The sequence below is a fragment of the Passer montanus genome, unplaced genomic scaffold, assembly GCF_014805655.1.
Source record: "Passer montanus isolate IOZ18808 unplaced genomic scaffold, ASM1480565v1 scaffold87, whole genome shotgun sequence".
Taxonomy (NCBI): domain Eukaryota; kingdom Metazoa; phylum Chordata; class Aves; order Passeriformes; family Passeridae; genus Passer; species Passer montanus.
The window spans coordinates 1462192-1480294 of record NW_024374034.1 but is presented as its reverse complement, the minus strand read 5'-3'; the positions used below and the strand labels follow the sequence as shown (position 1 = coordinate 1480294).

At 38.2% G+C, this 18103-nt stretch overlaps 1 protein-coding gene across 7 annotated transcripts in view; it reads right to left on the bottom strand.

Moving 5' to 3' along the window:
* Positions 1 to 18103, bottom strand: part of FER (FER tyrosine kinase) — a 159179-nt gene that overhangs the window by 49191 nt on the left and 91885 nt on the right. For all 7 annotated transcript variants that reach the window (XM_039733403.1, XM_039733399.1, XM_039733401.1 and 4 more), the window contains 2 exons: positions 3469 to 3525; positions 380 to 495 (listed from right to left, as the gene is read on the bottom strand). In XM_039733403.1, coding sequence (XP_039589337.1) covers positions 380 to 495; positions 3469 to 3525 — 173 coding nt within the window. The remainder of the gene's footprint in view (positions 1 to 379; positions 496 to 3468; positions 3526 to 18103) is intronic.

Sequence of the window (18103 nt, the reverse complement as noted above, 5' to 3'; positions counted from 1 at the left end):
GATCACCCCTACTAGCCATGAATATAAGGCAGGAGTTAGGCCTGGTATAATCACACTTAAATTAATAACATCTTCTAGTCTTCTTATCCCAATCCTCATGGCACATCTTAGAATGAAAGCACAAAATTTTATTTTACAGGTGTGGCTTGCTGTGTTAATGAGATGGTTTCAGCAAGTGAAAATGCTACTGCATTCACGTGTTAAAAATGCCAATGCTTAGTTACCAGAGCGACAGTTGTGGATGTACTGAGAGAGAGAAAGGAAGGAAAAGTTTGACTTCTGCTTTTTTGAATTTTAAAGAAGGTCAGGTTTTGTAAATGCATCTGGTGATAAAAACTGAAAAAAAAAAACCTGCCACAAATAATTTTAGAGAACCTACCTGGCTTCAGACAGAAATTTTATTTTCAGTTCCTGAGGAAGATCTTCTTTGCAAGTTTTTACAGCAACAGGGGTTTTATCCTTTAATGTTCCTTTATACACCTCACCAAAATTACCCTGAAATCGGGAGAAAAAAGATCATTCCAGGTAAATAAAATCTTAATGAATTGCCAGAAAAAAATAATGCAGAGAGCTACTGAAAGTAGACCAGAACTCTAGGAAGTGTTTATGAAGTCTAATGAGAATTTCTTTCAGTATCTGCCCTAACCTAAGCCATTCACTCTGACATAGTACATCTACTATATGGACACAGCATATGAGCTCTGTTTCAACCTTGCTGGAAAGAGGAAAAAACCACCATTAATTAAGTAATTAGAATTTTCTCATAAAATCTCTTAGTAACTTTTCAAATCAACTGACATTGACTGTAGTACTTTGTTCTTCTTATTCTTACTCCTGCACTTTTTCATATTCACTCTATTGTATTTTGTAAATAGGTTTTAACTCCCAGTCTGGAAGAGACCAAAAACTGATCTCAAAAACTGTGACAAAACCCACCAAAATAACATAAACATTCTCATATACAAGAAAGAAAAAATACAAAATACAAAGAATGAAAACACTGAATATTAATTTTTATCATAAATTAAACCCACTGCAAAATGTATTGTTGGGTGTGGTGATTCAGAATTTCTTTAAAACCCAAGCTCAGCAGTGCTCTATAAAGACAAATCTGTAAGGCTCCCTTTGGACAAGACTTTAGAAAGCAGCTCCTTTTGTAATCAGATATTTTAGGAAGTGAACAACATACCCCCAAGGCACGTTAGGCTTTCTTTAGCTTTCATAGAAGAAAAATGAAGCAATAAATACCAGAAAATAATCCACCAAAATTCGAAGATGCATTTTTATTTAATAAAAAGGAAAATTAATCAGGACACAAATTGAAACAAGAAGGAAATTGTGAGGTATAAAACACTGGTATCAATGAAAAAAAAAACTCAAGAGAAGGAAACAAGAAGAAAACTACAGATCTCACACTTGTACTTAAGCTTTGTATTTCCCAAAGAAAAAACTTCCCAACTCAATTTTGAAACTACATCTGATTAATTTCTAGACATACTACACTTCTATGTCCTGGTGTCTGGGGCTGCATGTGACTTTAAAAAAGTCTGCTGGAGATTTTTTCCTTCCTTTGCTGAGTTATGAAGATTTAATTACATAATGCAGCTGAATTTAGTGTTGCCAAAGTAAGATGACAGAAAAGGAAAAAAAGAAACTCAGACGGAAAAGAGTAATGTGCTTCCAGTAATAAGGGAAGAAATGCAGAGCTGAACATGCCTGCAGAATTACTTCCTGTATGCTGGGACAAGGAAGATGTAGCTGGCAAGTGAGGCTTAGGATCTCTGACAGTCCTTCTAAAGCACTTCCAGAGGCTAGCACACTACCTCTCAGATCTGAAATGGCATGAGGAGCCCAAGGCAAGCAGGTGAGCTGCTCCCAGGTCACTTTTCCTCTACCATTCTAGTCAGAAGTATTTAACAGTGAAATCTAAACCCACCCTAATCTTTATTTAAGTCTTTATTGACAATAATCAACATTATTAGATGCATGATTTTTAGTATACCACATTCCCATTATGCACCTTTCATTTTGTGGGGTATTATGGAATTAATGCTGAGTAAATAAAATGACCACTCACCCCTGAAGTGAAGGAAAATCTTAATCTTTTTTAAACCTTGCATCTTTTACACATTAAAATTTTGTGATTTCTTCCTCATCTTTTCCAGGCTACTCAAGGTTTTGTAGACTCTCAGATTTCTCACTTCTGTGGTGAATGGCTATAGCTTATTTCACATTTTGTCACACAGATGCGGATGTTCCTGTCATTCTTATCTTTTTTAGTATGACCACATCTTCTTAGAGGTGAATGCATAAGAATCATGCTGTGTTCCAATAAAGTTTTTATCCTGTTCTGTATTTTTTAAAGAACATCTTCTATAATTCCTTTAAAATTCTGAGTTTCCTTTACTGAATGTTAAAAATGTTTTGTGCTAAAAACATGGAATGCACATGTAAATTGAATTTACTAAAAATGCTTTTCAAATTGCTTCAACTGTCTTTACACTAAATCGAAACTAATTCATATTTCTTTTTAACAAGTCAAAGCTTTTTCTGTGGCTGGAACATCTTTATTTTTCTCCATTGATAATATCCTGTTTAAGAATGTGAAGATCCTGCAGTACCTGTATTTTATGAAGGCACAACTCAATCTGGTCATACTTTTTGTCAACTTAATCTGCCAAAGAGCTTTTTTTCCTGGGAAACAGAAGTTTATGGCAGTATTTTATTTTCCCAATCTTGAATTCCTTACTAATTTTTTTAGTGTGTACCATAGTAACAATGCAATTAACTGCTTTGATTCGTCTCTTCCTCATTAAATCTTATTTTCTCAGCTTTTGGAAAATCTTTTCAAACTACTCTGTGTCCAGAGTAACACCCAAAATGGTCTTTGCAGGTGCAAAGGTGCCAAAAAGTGAGAAGTTTGCATGATTTTAAAGACCTGTAGTTTCTAAACAGACTTTGTAAACTACATGTTTATGAACTATACAAGATTTAATAAGACTGTGAAATTATCTAATTCCATCAATGAATGAGTGAAAATAATCGTGCACAACAATTAGTATTTGTTTTAATAAATAATCATTTAGTCATATCATATCAAATTTTATACACAAAAGCATAAACATACACCTGTTTCTCTACATGTTTTATTTATATTTTGTAACATTTTTCTCCAACTACAGAAAGTAAAACAGCCACATCATGCTTTATTGAAATCAAGTTAGCTCAAAACACTTCCAAAAGAGAAAAAATATGTATGCTAGTTAAATACTTTCAGCACAACCATTATAATGTTTACTAGCAAGTGTGATTTACACATGTTTAAAGCATAAGGCTGTCTTGTGTATTAGTGTAAAAAATGACGTAAAAATTATATACCAGAGCAATTTAAAAGAAAAGGTAAAGAGAAATAGCTTAATGATTACAGTATACTTACTCAAATGTTATTTACCTCACTTTATTACTTACTTTGCCCAGTAATTCCCCCAGTGTGACATCTTCATGATTGAGAACCCACTTCTTATCCTATGAAATGGAAAGCAGAATTTTCAGTCTGTGCAAATATGCAAGATACAGTTTCTCTAAGATACATTTCAGTAGAAATGGAGCTGAAGAAGTATTACATTTAGAACACTCAATCACAAGCATACCAAGAAATTTTAAAGCTAAGCATTTATAATTCAAGAGTTTAGAAATTTTGCTACACAACAAAATAGTGAGTGATACCATATAGCAAGTTTTTATTAGAAATTAAGCCTACAACATTATGGTATGTAGATAGATAAGCACTATGTAAAGTTTCACACAAACTCTGGAAATTATATTCTATTTATCTGATTTTAACAATTTGTCAATTGAAAATTAGATAAGAAAACTTCATTTTAGCATACAAAGTAACTTCCTACTAAATTAATAAAACTCCCACATTTTTCTCCTCAGTGCACATGGAAATGAATTGATCTTTTGACTTGTCAACAAGACACATATTTGCATCTCTTACATCTTTTCTGGAAGTTGGAAATATTACAGGCAACTACTTGAAAAGATAATACATGCCAGGTAATGCATTTGTCCAGGCAAATGCATTTGACCATCCCCCTGTGCTGGGCAGGCAAAATACCCCTACCACACAAAATGAACAATACCAGATGACAACCCTCTTTCACCAATCTGAAAAGGATGACAAATTCAGAAAGTCTTTTTTGGGAGTGGTTGCTTTACTGTCCGTCTCTCTGGCGCTAGGGATGGCTGCTGCAGGCCCAAAAGATGCAAAGTCTCGGTGTTTCCCAGGTCCCAGTCTGGAGCAGGTTTGAATGGTTCCAAAAAAAGGGAAAGGAAAAACAGTCCAGGGAAATATTTGGACTGCTTAGCTAAACTAACTAATGAGCAGAAGCAAAAGGCAAAAGCAAAGCAGCAGCACAACAGAAGCAAGAGCGAAGCAAAAAGCTGCACTACATACTGCTCCGTCTCTGTGTTTCATCAACTGTGGGGGAGCAGACAGACAAAAAACTAAAACAAAACATTGGCTCTTCAGAGCCAGTCTTGAAGGCACAGATATTATGTTAAACAGAACACACATACAAGCATCATAACATCACTTTAGGACATTTTACTCTTTATCTTCATATCATCAACATACTACTAAGCATCATGCATTTTATTAATGTAAAACTTCTGTCTGTTCTCTCTAAAAAAATTACAAGCTATACTTATCATGCTCTCATCGCATTCTCACACCGGACTACTGAATCTAGGCTCTATATCACGGAGCTGCAGGATTTTCCACTTCCATTTTACTCACTTAAAACTCTATCTTTTACTTGCTCAGACTTTCAAGACTTACACATTTCTTTCTATCTTATGTCTGTATGATTTAATATGCAGACAATGGCAGTAACATCTAACAAACAGTGATATTTGAATATCATCTTCACTTTAAAATTAGATCTCTCTGAGGCGCACATTGCGTTGTTTTATCTCTTTGCATTTTATCTACCACGTGTAACCCAGTCCTTGAGCAAAGACAACTCTACAAATGGGTTTGTCTGTACTTGAAGCAGAATTAATTTACACGGTCTTTTCTAACAAACTTCTGACATATACTACCGGGACTTTATCTCTATCTATTGTATTCAGGGATTCCGAGTGGGCAGGACTTGCTTGGTTGGTGGAACTTTGGGTGTTCCACTAACCAGGTGGCTTTTGTTAAATGTTGCTCCTAATTTTTGAAAGATTCTTTACTTAAGGCTTTTCACTGTGTTTTTAGTAGTCTATTGTACTTCTTTGCCTGCAGCTGGTGCATGATAGAGGATATTCACTCAATGTTATGTTTTTTAGCCCAGGTGTTGATAAGGTTATTTTTGAAAACAGTTCTATTGTCTGACTCAATTTTTTCAGGAGCATTATGTTTCTAAAGGATTTGCTTTTAAAGGCTCAGGACTGTATTACGGGTTGTAGTATGAGACAGAGGGTAGGTTTTTAACTATCTTGTGGTGGCTTCTACCATTGTGAGCACGTAGCGCTTGCTTTAGTGTGTCTGGGGCAGTGTGAAGTAGTTAATTTGCCAGGCCTCCCCATACTTGTACTTGGACTACTGCTTACTATAGTATAGGGGCTTTACCTTTCTGGCTTGTTTGATGGCAGCACACATTTTATAGTTGTGGCTAACTTGCAAAGTACTGTTCATGGTTAAATCTACTCTTTGGTTTCATGCTTAGTTGTAGGTGGCATTTTTACTTTGATGGTTTGAGGTATTATGGGCTTACTGAGCTAGGAATAACTTTATTTTGTGTTTTTAATTTCGGTCTATCTTGGACACCTTTATTTTTGAAGCTTGGTCTACCTGCTCATTATTTTGGCACTCTTTATTAGCTCTGTTCTTGATGACATTGGCATTTATATGGTGGACTTTCACAGGTAGCCTCCCTACCCTGGCAGCGATGTCTTTTTATTTTTCAGCAGCTTAAATCAGTTTTCTTCTACGCTGCTAGTTAGCTTCTTTCTACTTCTCCAGCCATCCCCACAGAGCACTGGCTATTATCTATGTATCTGTGTAGACGATCTTTGGTTACTTCTCTTTTTGCAGTGTCTAGGATCAGTTGAACGGCTTTGAGTTTTGCATGTTGGCTTGATCTAATTTATTTTAGTGGCTTCTGTGATCTCTCATGTGGGACTTTATATGGCTGCTTTCTACTTCTGAATTATTCTTACAACGCAACAGGAACCGTCAGTAAAAAGAGCATAGCATGTTTTTTTTTGGTGGCAGTTGGTTATATAGAGGAGCTTCTTCAGCTTGTGTTACTGGCTCTTGTTCTTCATCTGTAACACCAAAATTTTTACTTTTGGGCTAATTTGTAATTACCTCTAAAATCTTAGGGCTATTTAGTTTACCTATACAGGTGTGTTGCGTGATAAGAGCAATTCACTTGCTCCATGTAACACTGGTGACATGGTGGGCAGAAGGAACTTTGCTTTTGAACATCTACACTACTACTGGTAGTCGGGGTGCCAGGAGGAGTTGTGTTTTTGTATTAATTACTTCTGAGACAGCTTGGACTCTTTTATAGGCAGCTAAGATTTTTTTCTTTCTTGGAGTGTAGTTAGCTACCCTCTGTAGCTTCGACTTTAAAATTTCAGTGACTGACTCTGAGTCTTAGGTATTTTTTGCCAAAGGCTCCAGGACAAACTATGGTTCCTAGCTGCAGAGTAGAGCATGTTCTTCACTTCTGGTTCTGTCTTGACTGGGCCAAGGGCTACTGCGTGAGTGATTTTTTGCTTAATCTGGGCAAAGTCTTGTTGCTGCTCAGGGCCCCAGTGGAAATCATCTTTTTTACGGGTGATTAGGTAGAGAGGGCTTACGATCTGACTGTATTCAGGAACGTGCGTTCTTCAAAAACTTATGGCATCGAGGAAAGCTTGTGTTTCTTTTTTATTGGTTGGTGGAGACATAGCTGTGATCTTATTGATGACATCTGTAAGAATCTGACGCCATCTACCTTGCTACTTTATTCTGAGGAACTGAATCTCATGAGCTGGTTCTTTTACTTTGCTCTTTTTGATGGCAAAACCAGCTCCTAGGAGGATTTGGATGATTTTCTTTCGTTTCTCAAACACTTTTGCAGCTGTGTTTTCTTACACAATGATGTCATCAATATACAGTAGATGTTCTGGAGCTCTACCTTTTTTTAGTGCAGTCTGGGTCAGTCCATGGCAGATGGTAGGACTGTGCTTCCATCCCTGGGGCAGCTGGTTCCAGGTGTACTGCACTCCCCTCCACGTGAAAGCAAACTGAGGTCTGCATTCTGCTGCCAGAAGAATGGAGAAAAATGCATTGGCAATATCAATAGTGGCATACCACTTTGCTGACTTGGGCTCAAGCTCATACTGGAGCTCTAACATGTCTGGCACGGCAGTGTTCAGTGGTGGAGTCACTTCATTCAATGCACGGTAGTCCACCGTCAATCTCCATCCTCCTTCAGATTTATGCACAGGCCAAATGGGGCTGTTGAAGGGTGAGTGGGTCTTGCTGACCACCCCTTGGCTCTCCAGCTCTCGGATCATCTTATGGATGGGAATCACAGCATCTCAAGTAGTTTTATATTGTCGATGATGCACTGTGGAAGTGGCAATTGGTATCTGCTGCTTTTCTTTCTTTAGAAGTCCTACTGTAGATGGATTCTTAGACAGTCCAGGCAAGGTGTTTAATTGCTGGACGCTTTCTGTCACTACAGCCACTATCTTGAATGCCCACCTGAGTCTTTTTGGGTCTTTGAAATACTCAGTTCAGAGATAATGTATGCTCAAAATACATGGGGCCTCTGGGCCAGTTATAATAGGGTGGTTTTTCTACTCATTTCTAGTCAGGCTCACATCAGCTTCTACTAAAGTTAAATTTTGTGATCTCCTTGTCACACCAGCAATAGAAACAGATTCTATCTCTACATGTATTGATGGAATTAATGTGCACTGCACACCAGTATTGACTAAAGCTTTATACTCTTGTGGTTCTGATGTGCCAGGCCAACAAATCTAGACTGTCCAGAAAACACGGTTTTCCTGTGCTTTTCTTTGGCTAGAGGCAGGACCCCTCTAAGCTTGGTATCTTTCTCTCTCTGCGCATATGTCTTGGAGGTTCTTTCAAGGGGTTTGGACATGTCATCATCATCATTAAGCCTGGCAGTTTGGCTATGGGTAACTGGAGCTGCTTTCTTTTTGGTGGAACTTCTTCTCTGAGCTCTGTCTTCTTTTAATTCACACACTCGTTGGGCCAGAGCAGCAGTGGATTTTTTATCCTATCTCTTATGTTTTTTCCACAATGATGCAGGAAGAACCACAGCTCAGTTCGTGGGGTGTACCTTCTCTCTTCATCTACGGGACGTCTGCACTGGGTACCAGAACTTCTGATCTGTACTGCTGAGATTTGGATAAGGTCTTTTCTAATATTTTTTCTGAGCTTCTTACGATTCTCCTCTATCTTGTCTTCTAATTTCTGCAGACGTTTCTACTGCTGCGATTCTGGCATGTGTTGGGCCATGTACAGCATTTGTATAAGCTCAGAGCTTCTTTGCCATATCAAGCACGGTCTCGTTCCTGTCATCATGCTTCATTATGGCTGAAACAGAAGCAATTTGTGTGGCCCAACTTGTATAAGTTTTTGTGACATCACAGATGTACATGGTACTAAGTCTGGATTCTTAGTTATGTTATTTGAGAAGATAATCTCCGCCACTGCTATTTCTCTCAGGCATTGGATTTTTTGTTTTATGGTCTTCTACTGGGTTTGCTGCATATAGAGATCATCTGCACATAGGTATCTTTGTGTTATACTGTTTAAGACTTGTGTTCAGAGGCTGTAAGGGTTAGCTCTCTTCATCATTCTTTGGCTGATGACAGGATCATGTGACAGGGATTCCAGATGCCTTCCTTCAGTGCCGTCCAGAACTGTACTCTCACTTGCAGCATCTCAAAGACAGATTAACTAGCTAATTATGGATTAATCAGATCGTCAGGTGTAATTCTTCTTTAGGCCACAAAGGTCCTTTAGGGAAAAGGACTTAATATTGGCTTTTGACCTTGCGCTTTTTGCTTTGACTTTTGATTTTATGTCAGGAAGTGTTGCATCATCATCATTATTCACTGGTCAATCATTCTTGTTTGTGCACTTTCTACTTCTAGTGCTAGTAGCAACAGCCATTGGTTGAGGCTTATTGTCTGGTTTAGCTGCTGGCTTTGAGCCTGGGGTGTTGGCTGCAGCCTGAGTGACTGGGATAGCTGCTGATTTATCTCCCTGCCCCCTTTCTTCTGTCTGCTGCCCTAGAGTATCTAGCAGTGTGCAATAAGCATATGCCAGGGCCCAGCTCACTGCAATGATCCTTTTCTCCTTAGGATCACCATGGTACTTCTCTATCAGGTATTTCCCCACCTCAGCCGGGTTCTGAATTTGTTCATGGGGAAAGTCCCAGACTACAGGGTCAGAGAATTCCTTCAGGATTTGGCCTGTATCTTCCCATTTCCCACACCACTCAGGACCTTCTATGCCTGGGTCTACTCCTGGGTCAGTGGTCTCACCAGCCCCTCTAGAAATCTCAGCCCTCATTCTAGAGAAGACTGTACAGAGGAAGCTTACCAGGTTAAATACCAGAAAGATGGTCTCTTCAATATTCAGGGACAACTGAACATTCTCCAACAGTGATGTAACAAATTCCATCATCATTAAGCCTGGCAGTTTGGCTATGGGTAACTGGAGCTGCTTTCTTTTTGGTGGAACTTCTTCTCTGAGCTCTGTCTTCTTTTAATTCACACACTCGTTGGGCCAGAGCAGCAGTGGATTTTTTATCCTATCTCTTATGTTTTTTCCACAATGATGCAGGAAGAACCACAGCTCAGTTCGTGGGGTGTACCTTCTCTCTTCATCTACGGGACGTCTGCACTGGGTACCAGAACTTCTGATCTGTACTGCTGAGATTTGGATAAGGTCTTTTCTAATATTTTTTCTGAGCTTCTTACGATTCTCCTCTATCTTGTCTTCTAATTTCTGCAGACGTTTCTACTGCTGCGATTCTGGCATGTGTTGGGCCATGTACAGCATTTGTATAAGCTCAGAGCTTCTTTGCCATATCAAGCACGGTCTCGTTCCTGTCATCATGCTTCATTATGGCTGAAACAGAAGCAATTTGTGTGGCCCAACTTGTATAAGTTTTTGTGACATCACAGATGTACATGGTACTAAGTCTGGATTCTTAGTTATGTTATTTGAGAAGATAATCTCCGCCACTGCTATTTCTCTCAGGCATTGGATTTTTTGTTTTATGGTCTTCTACTGGGTTTGCTGCATATAGAGATCATCTGCACATAGGTATCTTTGTGTTATACTGTTTAAGACTTGTGTTCAGAGGCTGTAAGGGTTAGCTCTCTTCATCATTCTTTGGCTGATGACAGGATCATGTGACAGGGATTCCAGATGCCTTCCTTCAGTGCCGTCCAGAACTGTACTCTCACTTGCAGCATCTCAAAGACAGATTAACTAGCTAATTATGGATTAATCAGATCGTCAGGTGTAATTCTTCTTTAGGCCACAAAGGTCCTTTAGGGAAAAGGACTTAATATTGGCTTTTGACCTTGCGCTTTTTGCTTTGACTTTTGATTTTATGTCAGGAAGTGTTGCATCATCATCATTATTCACTGGTCAATCATTCTTGTTTGTGCACTTTCTACTTCTAGTGCTAGTAGCAACAGCCATTGGTTGAGGCTTATTGTCTGGTTTAGCTGCTGGCTTTGAGCCTGGGGTGTTGGCTGCAGCCTGAGTGACTGGGATAGCTGCTGATTTATCTCCCTGCCCCCTTTCTTCTGTCTGCTGCCCTAGAGTATCTAGCAGTGTGCAATAAGCATATGCCAGGGCCCAGCTCACTGCAATGATCCTTTTCTCCTTAGGATCACCATGGTACTTCTCTATCAGGTATTTCCCCACCTCAGCCGGGTTCTGAATTTGTTCATGGGGAAAGTCCCAGACTACAGGGTCAGAGAATTCCTTCAGGATTTGGCCTGTATCTTCCCATTTCCCACACCACTCAGGACCTTCTATGCCTGGGTCTACTCCTGGGTCAGTGGTCTCACCAGCCCCTCTAGAAATCTCAGCCCTCATTCTAGAGAAGACTGTACAGAGGAAGCTTACCAGGTTAAATACCAGAAAGATGGTCTCTTCAATATTCAGGGACAACTGAACATTCTCCAACAGTGATGTAACAAATTCAGAGGAGAAGAAGGAAAGCAAAGGCTGAAAAACCTCATTCCCTGCTCCTCCTCTAACAAACTGGGTGCATAACCATAGCCATGAACCATTCATACCTGGAACAGACCCCAGCATGTTTATGAACTTCTTACAAATCATTACCACCAAGCCCAGCAGAATAGCTATTCTGGTTACTGCTCTGCTGCTGTAAAAACTAGGTATTAGGGACAATACTAGAGCTATTTTTGGATAAGAAAACAAATCTAGGGACACAGAGGTATTAAGATCTCAAAAAACCCTAGGGACCAGAAAATGCATGCAAGCCTTCACCCCAAGAGCCATTACGAATTCAAAAAGCATGGCTATTAACTGCTTTATACCAACACAGAGTAATGGTAACCAAAATGCACTCAAAACAAGGTTTTTTCCACTCTCTCTCTTGCCTCACATTAGGCGCCAAATTTTGTCATGAATTAGGGCAAATTTTGGAGAAAACTTCCAAAAGGGCGCCCCCAGAAAGCAAACCTACACAGCTCCTTCCCCCTACCAGTTCAAGAAGGATTCCTCAGAGAGAAGTGGAAAGAACAGGCAAAATACCCCCAGCACACAAAATGAACAATACCAGATGACAACACTCTTTCACCAATCTGAAAAGGATGACAAATTCAGAAAGTCTTTTTTGGGAGTGGTTGCTTTACTGTCCGTCTCTCTGGCGCTAGGGATGGCTGCTGCAGGCCCAAAAGATGCAAAGTCTCGGTGTTTCCCAGGTCCCATTCCGGTTTGGATGGTTCCAAAAATGGAAAGGAAAAACAGTCCAGGGAAATATTTGGACTGCTTAGCTAAACTAACTAATGAGCAGAAGCAAAAAGCAAGAGCAAAGCAGGAGCACAGCAGAAGCAAGAACAAGAGCAAAGCAAAAAGCAAAGCTGCACTATGTACTGCCACATCTGTGTGTCCCACCAGCTGTGAGGGAGCAGACAGATAAAAAACCAAAACAAAACACTGGCTCTTCAGAGCCAGTCTTGAAGGCACAGAACATAATATACACCATAAACAGAACACACAATTGGGGATACAAGCACCATAACATCGACCTAGGACAAACAGTTAGCAAAGATTCAATTGCTCATCAATCCTTACTTCAGTGAGCATACAGTGGAGTTGTGTGCAAGGCACTGAGAACAGTTTGAACAGCAGATGGTTGCTGCAAAAAATGAAATCCCATTTTTCCTTTTCTGAGCTATGAGACTAAAATGTTATCACTAATATCCTAAACATCTTCAAAAAAAAGGGCAGTTTTTCTCCTGCCCATCTCCCTTCATTAGGAAAAGGGAGATGACTTTGATTGCGTCAAAGAGATCACAAATTACTATAACAGGAAGACAGGAAGAAAGCTTACAAATTATCTGCAGTAAATTATAACAGCTTTCAATAAAATAGAAAACATAATCATGATCTCATACTTAGTGTTCAAATTCCCTTAGGATTATTTTTCTATAATTCTCAGTAACAATTTCAATCATTAAGAATTCTAAAATGGTACTTTTTCAAATTAAAAACCGTCCATAAAGCAATTAGAAAGTAAATTTTAAAAAACAGATGTTTTGAGAATTAGTTGAATTTATGAGCCTCAGCTTAAATATTTGGTTTTAAAAATTTCACAATTTCTAAAAGAAGACAGAAAAGGGAGGGGGAAAAAAGCCACCTGTGCTTGTATTCAGTTTCAGAGAACCACCAAACAACATCAAGATGCTTACTCAAACTCCACAGCAAGATCTCTCGAAGAAGAAGAGTAAGGAAATCCTGATCAGGTTCCAACACAGTATGAGTACAACCTTTATGTTATCATCTCTGTTATTTACTCATCTCATGTTCTCTGTCACATTATTTACTCTTCCTAGTTCAGAAGGCAGTATCTATACCAAACACTGTCACTATTTTTAATCCTAATTGTAGATGTAGCAAAAGTGAAAAAGGATAAAAAACTTTATAGGCTGGAAACTTCAGCTGATTTACGGAGCCCCAGAAGGAATAAACCAATCTCTTATTGCTTTAAGAGAACTCAAAATGTATGACTTCCCGATGTTAAGAATCTATCCCAGCACAGCATGTGGCATTTATGAAAAACCTAAATATCCCTCCGCTTTCCCTCATCCTTAACATATATGTCCCAGGCTCCTGTCTTTTCAAACCAAGACAATATATTAATCCTTAACATTCTTCTAAAAAATCTCAAAATAGACGGATATTGTCAACATCTCAGAAGTCAAGTGCATATACACATATGATGCCTGTTTCTTCATGTTTTAAGCAGAAAAGATGCATCAAAAATACTTTGGAAAGTACTATTTGTTCTCCTTCTTCCAAATTAAATAGGAAACATCAGTAGTATGAATTACTGCAGCTAAGAGCTATTTCTCCACATCAACAAAAATGGAACATTAATCTTTCATTTCCAATACTAAGCATAATTGGAGTAAAATTTCTTTTTATGGCTACAAAAATCAGAATCGCAGACAATTTTCATCAGATGGGTATTCAAATCTCACTTATCAGAACTTGATGAACCAGAACCAGAAAGAAAAAAAAAAGTAACAGCTGTGTACATGCGGGTAGGACTTATCAATGTAGGAATGAGAAACTGCCTTTTTAGAGAAGTGCTATTTTTGATACCACCTATGCCAGTAGATCTAATGTTCATATCAATTTCATGAATCATAAATTATGTGTTTCAAGTCCTTCAGATTAAGTACAGAAATAAAGGTAGCTGATGGGTAAGATTTTTCATAAGAAAAAGTGGGTTATACAGGAGGGGTTTTGAAAAACCTCACTGGCAACTTCTTTAAAACTGTTTCAGAATAAAGATTCATGAGCTGTAAAAATTGTTATGGAAGCTGCTTTGCATTATTAACAGCACTGCATTAAGCCACACTGAAGAAACTCAATGTGAGCTGTAAAAGAGAATAATAGCACAGACAGGTTTAGCTCCTTGGGAGAAAAGTACTGTTTTATCTGACTTCTTATGTTGCGTAAAAACTTTGTGAAGTTCAACCCTTCTGCTAAACCAAATTCTAAATCATCATATAACAGGAGGAGAGAAGTAAGATTTGGAAAAGCTAGTGTGCAATTTATAAACTGCAGAAGTGACCTCAGATTACCTGCACAGCTGTTCTTTGACCATTCTTTCTTGAAGATCAGTAGACAAAGCGACTGTACAATTCACCATACAATACCCATTTTCCTCAGGATTTTTTTTGCAGTACCTCCCTAAACTTATGTTTTCTTATTCATATGAAAGGGCTAAAATGATGCTGAGGATATTTCACAAAAAAACAGGAAATAAAGAAAAGAAAGAAGTTTAAAAAAACAACCGAGAAAAGAAAAATACATAGAATGTGAAATCCTTTAGCACAGGAAAAGGAAAGCCAAGTTTATGTCCAAACCATTCTATTTCAAGCACATAAAAACACATACTACTCCCCTCAACTGAATACAGTAAATTCAGCTACCAAAACAAAGTACTCTGAATCATATGTTAACCAAACATATTCAAATAGAAAAATTATCAGCTCTGGATCAGGTATGCCCAACAAAACACTCAAAGGCAAACAAAACCATGGGTTTAACATGGTTTTCATTTAAATATTCCACATAATTTAAACAGAGAGGAATGGAACAGCAGAGTCACATTATGCATGCACAACACTTTCCCCAAACAATTATTACAATAGGCTAAAGTATTTCCACACATGTGCAAACACATTTTCACTTCCACCCACACATGAAAAAGTGTGTCAGATGGTGTTGGGGGAACTGCAGGTGTTTGTAACAATGTCCAAGACAGTCTCCTCGAACTATACAAGATACTTAGCTACATACTTAGTTCTATCCTGACTTAACCTCAAAAATATCCAGTTGTTTCCAGTTAAAAGATTTCTTTACCCCAGAAAGAGAAACACTTAATTCATCCCTCAAAAATAATGTCTAAGTTTCACTGGTCAGCATTCAATAGAGTGCTACAGTTCCACATTAGAGTTTCCACCAAATTACTGTTTTGTTCAAAGCAAAACCCCAAGATCCTTCATCCTATGTTTTTCTAGCCACACCTGCTCATTTTGCATTGTCTTTCATAATCTTCAGACAATATGTTAAAACCACTGAGCTGGAACAGAAATAACCTGTCAAAATTTCAAATAATCTGTTGTATTAGCTAATTTGTGACTTTGAGAGTGCAGTAAAAAGGCAAAGCCACAGTAAGGAAACTGCAGCCTTAACTTAGGAGATTTCAGTGTACCAGTGAGCTTGGCCTGCATTCCAAGCAAGATGTTGGCTTTGAATCAGAAGTCATACAACATTACATAGATGCCAAGAGTTTAAAAAGTACATGGTGCATTGGGTTTTCTACATCAAATGTATACAGTTCTTTAACAAGATATTGGTAGTTTCTCACATACCACTACCTCATTATTCAAATAGCAAAAGCACTGGAAAATGTCTTAGCAGCAGAAAAAAACCCTGATCAATGAAGGACACACAATGGGAAGCAGCTCTGCTAGATATTGCCAGATTCTATTATTACTTTAGTAATCTTCTGAATGCTGTCTTCAGCAATCTTTTTTTCTCCTGTATTAGTGACAAAATTTGCATGTGTGGCCTGTAGCAATCTACGCTTTGTTGCTGTGCTGGTTCTGGCTGGGGTAATTTTGTTCACAGTAGCTAGTATAGGCTATATTTTAGTTTTATATGTTAAATTATTCTTTTGATCACGATGATTACACATGAATCAATCTTTATGGCATTCATGTGTGCACATCGTCCTCTAAAATTAAACATGACATGTAAACAGTGAACATGAATGTTCTGAAGAATTTACCACCTATTCTAGCAGCTATAAAAGTAGGTGGGAGGGGACAAAGTTAAGACAACTGACACCAAACAGACCAAAGGGGTATCCCACACCATACAGCATCACTCTTGGCATATAAAGCTGTTCAAAAAGAAGGGTGGAAATGTTCAGAGTGACGGCATGTCGTGGTGCCTGGAGTTGTGCTCCCCCAGTTGCAGAACTTGGCTTTCCCCGTTGCTGATCTGCAAGAGGCTCCTGTTAAATCCTTTCTCCAACCTATCCAGGCCTCTCTGGATGGCAGCTTGACCCTCTGGTGTATCAGCCCCTCCTCCAAGACTGGTCTCATCAGTAAAACTGCTCGTGGCCTATCACCCAGTTTGTTAATGAAGAAGTGGATGAAGGAAGGATTGGACACAGTACTAACCCTAGGGGTGCAGCAGTAGTTGCTGGCCTCCAATTAGACTTTGCACCACTGATCACCACCCTCTGGGGGTGATCTCGACTTTAGTAATACACCATGTAAAGCATTGGCAACTCTCTTAGGAAGAAATCCAAGCGACAGGAAAGATAGAATTGCTAATAGCATTTACTTCATTATGAAATGAGCATGACATCCATGCACTACCCTCAACAGTAGGATAAGTACAGTATTTACCTTGCAAATAAGGAATCCTGAAGCCTTACCTATTCTCACCCCTGAATTCCTCCTTAACCAACATTTAAATAAACAGATCTTCTTGAGAATTCAAACACTATTACATACACCAGATGCACTAACCTGATTTAAGAAAAACATACCCTTCTTACCCTGTAGCTCTTTTTGTGTGTATCCTTTATTACTCCACAGCTGAAATGTCATTTCACTCCTTTTTTTTAACATTTTGTTCCACTTAAATTGGTGGAGGCCAAAAGACTCAAGCAACCACAAGCTACTTCACAGTAGCCCACTGTGCACATATGTAACTCTACAAAGGAATTTAAGAGCATAGACACTCATTCCTATTCTTAATCTACACTGTGTTTTCTGACCCATGTTTAAAGAAGGTTGTGTGCTTGTCAACCACACACTATGAAAATACTGAAAACTCAAAGCATTAAGGTCACCCTGACTGCACTAGTGAAAACAGGAAGAAGAATATAATTAGAGGACTACATGAAGTTTACAACTCACAGTCTTATAGAAAATAATTATTAGGGAATGTCTGAATTCCAAATATGGGGAAGAAGTCAGAATCCATAAAAAATCCCTAAGTATGTTAGTTCAGCAGAAAAGCTGCTGCAATCATACACAATTCTAGGGTTGTTTTTTTTTTGCACTGTATTAATATCTGGTTATAAAGCTTCTGATTAAAAGCCTCAGTTTTTACAAGTGCTCCACAAGGCACAATTTACACCTAGAATATTACAGAACACAATCAGTCCTTTGATTTTCACGTGTATAAAAATGATCAGCAACAAAATCTAGCAAATCTACATCTTTGATGAAGGATGCTTTAACTGAAGTAGTTTATTCTCTTAGGTATCAGTTGTCAAAAAAATTAGTCTTAAATCTTTCATTTAGTAATTTTTACCCCTTCCTAACAACATACCTTTTTATTTTTTTGTAAGAATGAAGGGCTTGCTTCCATCTCTTGCTTTATAAATTTTACTTATTTTTTCTACTTCCTAGTGTTTCAGTTGTGTTTGAGATAATTAATTTTATTCAATTTGCACGGCACACAGCAATATGGCATTCTGTAATTTTTTAATATGAAAGTTGTACAGAAAATAGGAATGAATATGTTGCCGAGGTTTTATTTAAAATTTCAAGGACAGAGAATTTTCTTTATGAGATCGGTCAAAAATTACATTGTGTTTGCTAAAATGAAATTAATATACTTCATAAAATACTCTTTTTTCTTAGGTTTGAGCGTAATGCTTACACCCTTTACGAGGGTTATCTTTCAATTTTAATCTAAACCTGATCATGGAAATACCAGAAAAACAAGACTGAACCAGAAACATTCAAAAGAGCAGATGTTTATTGCCAT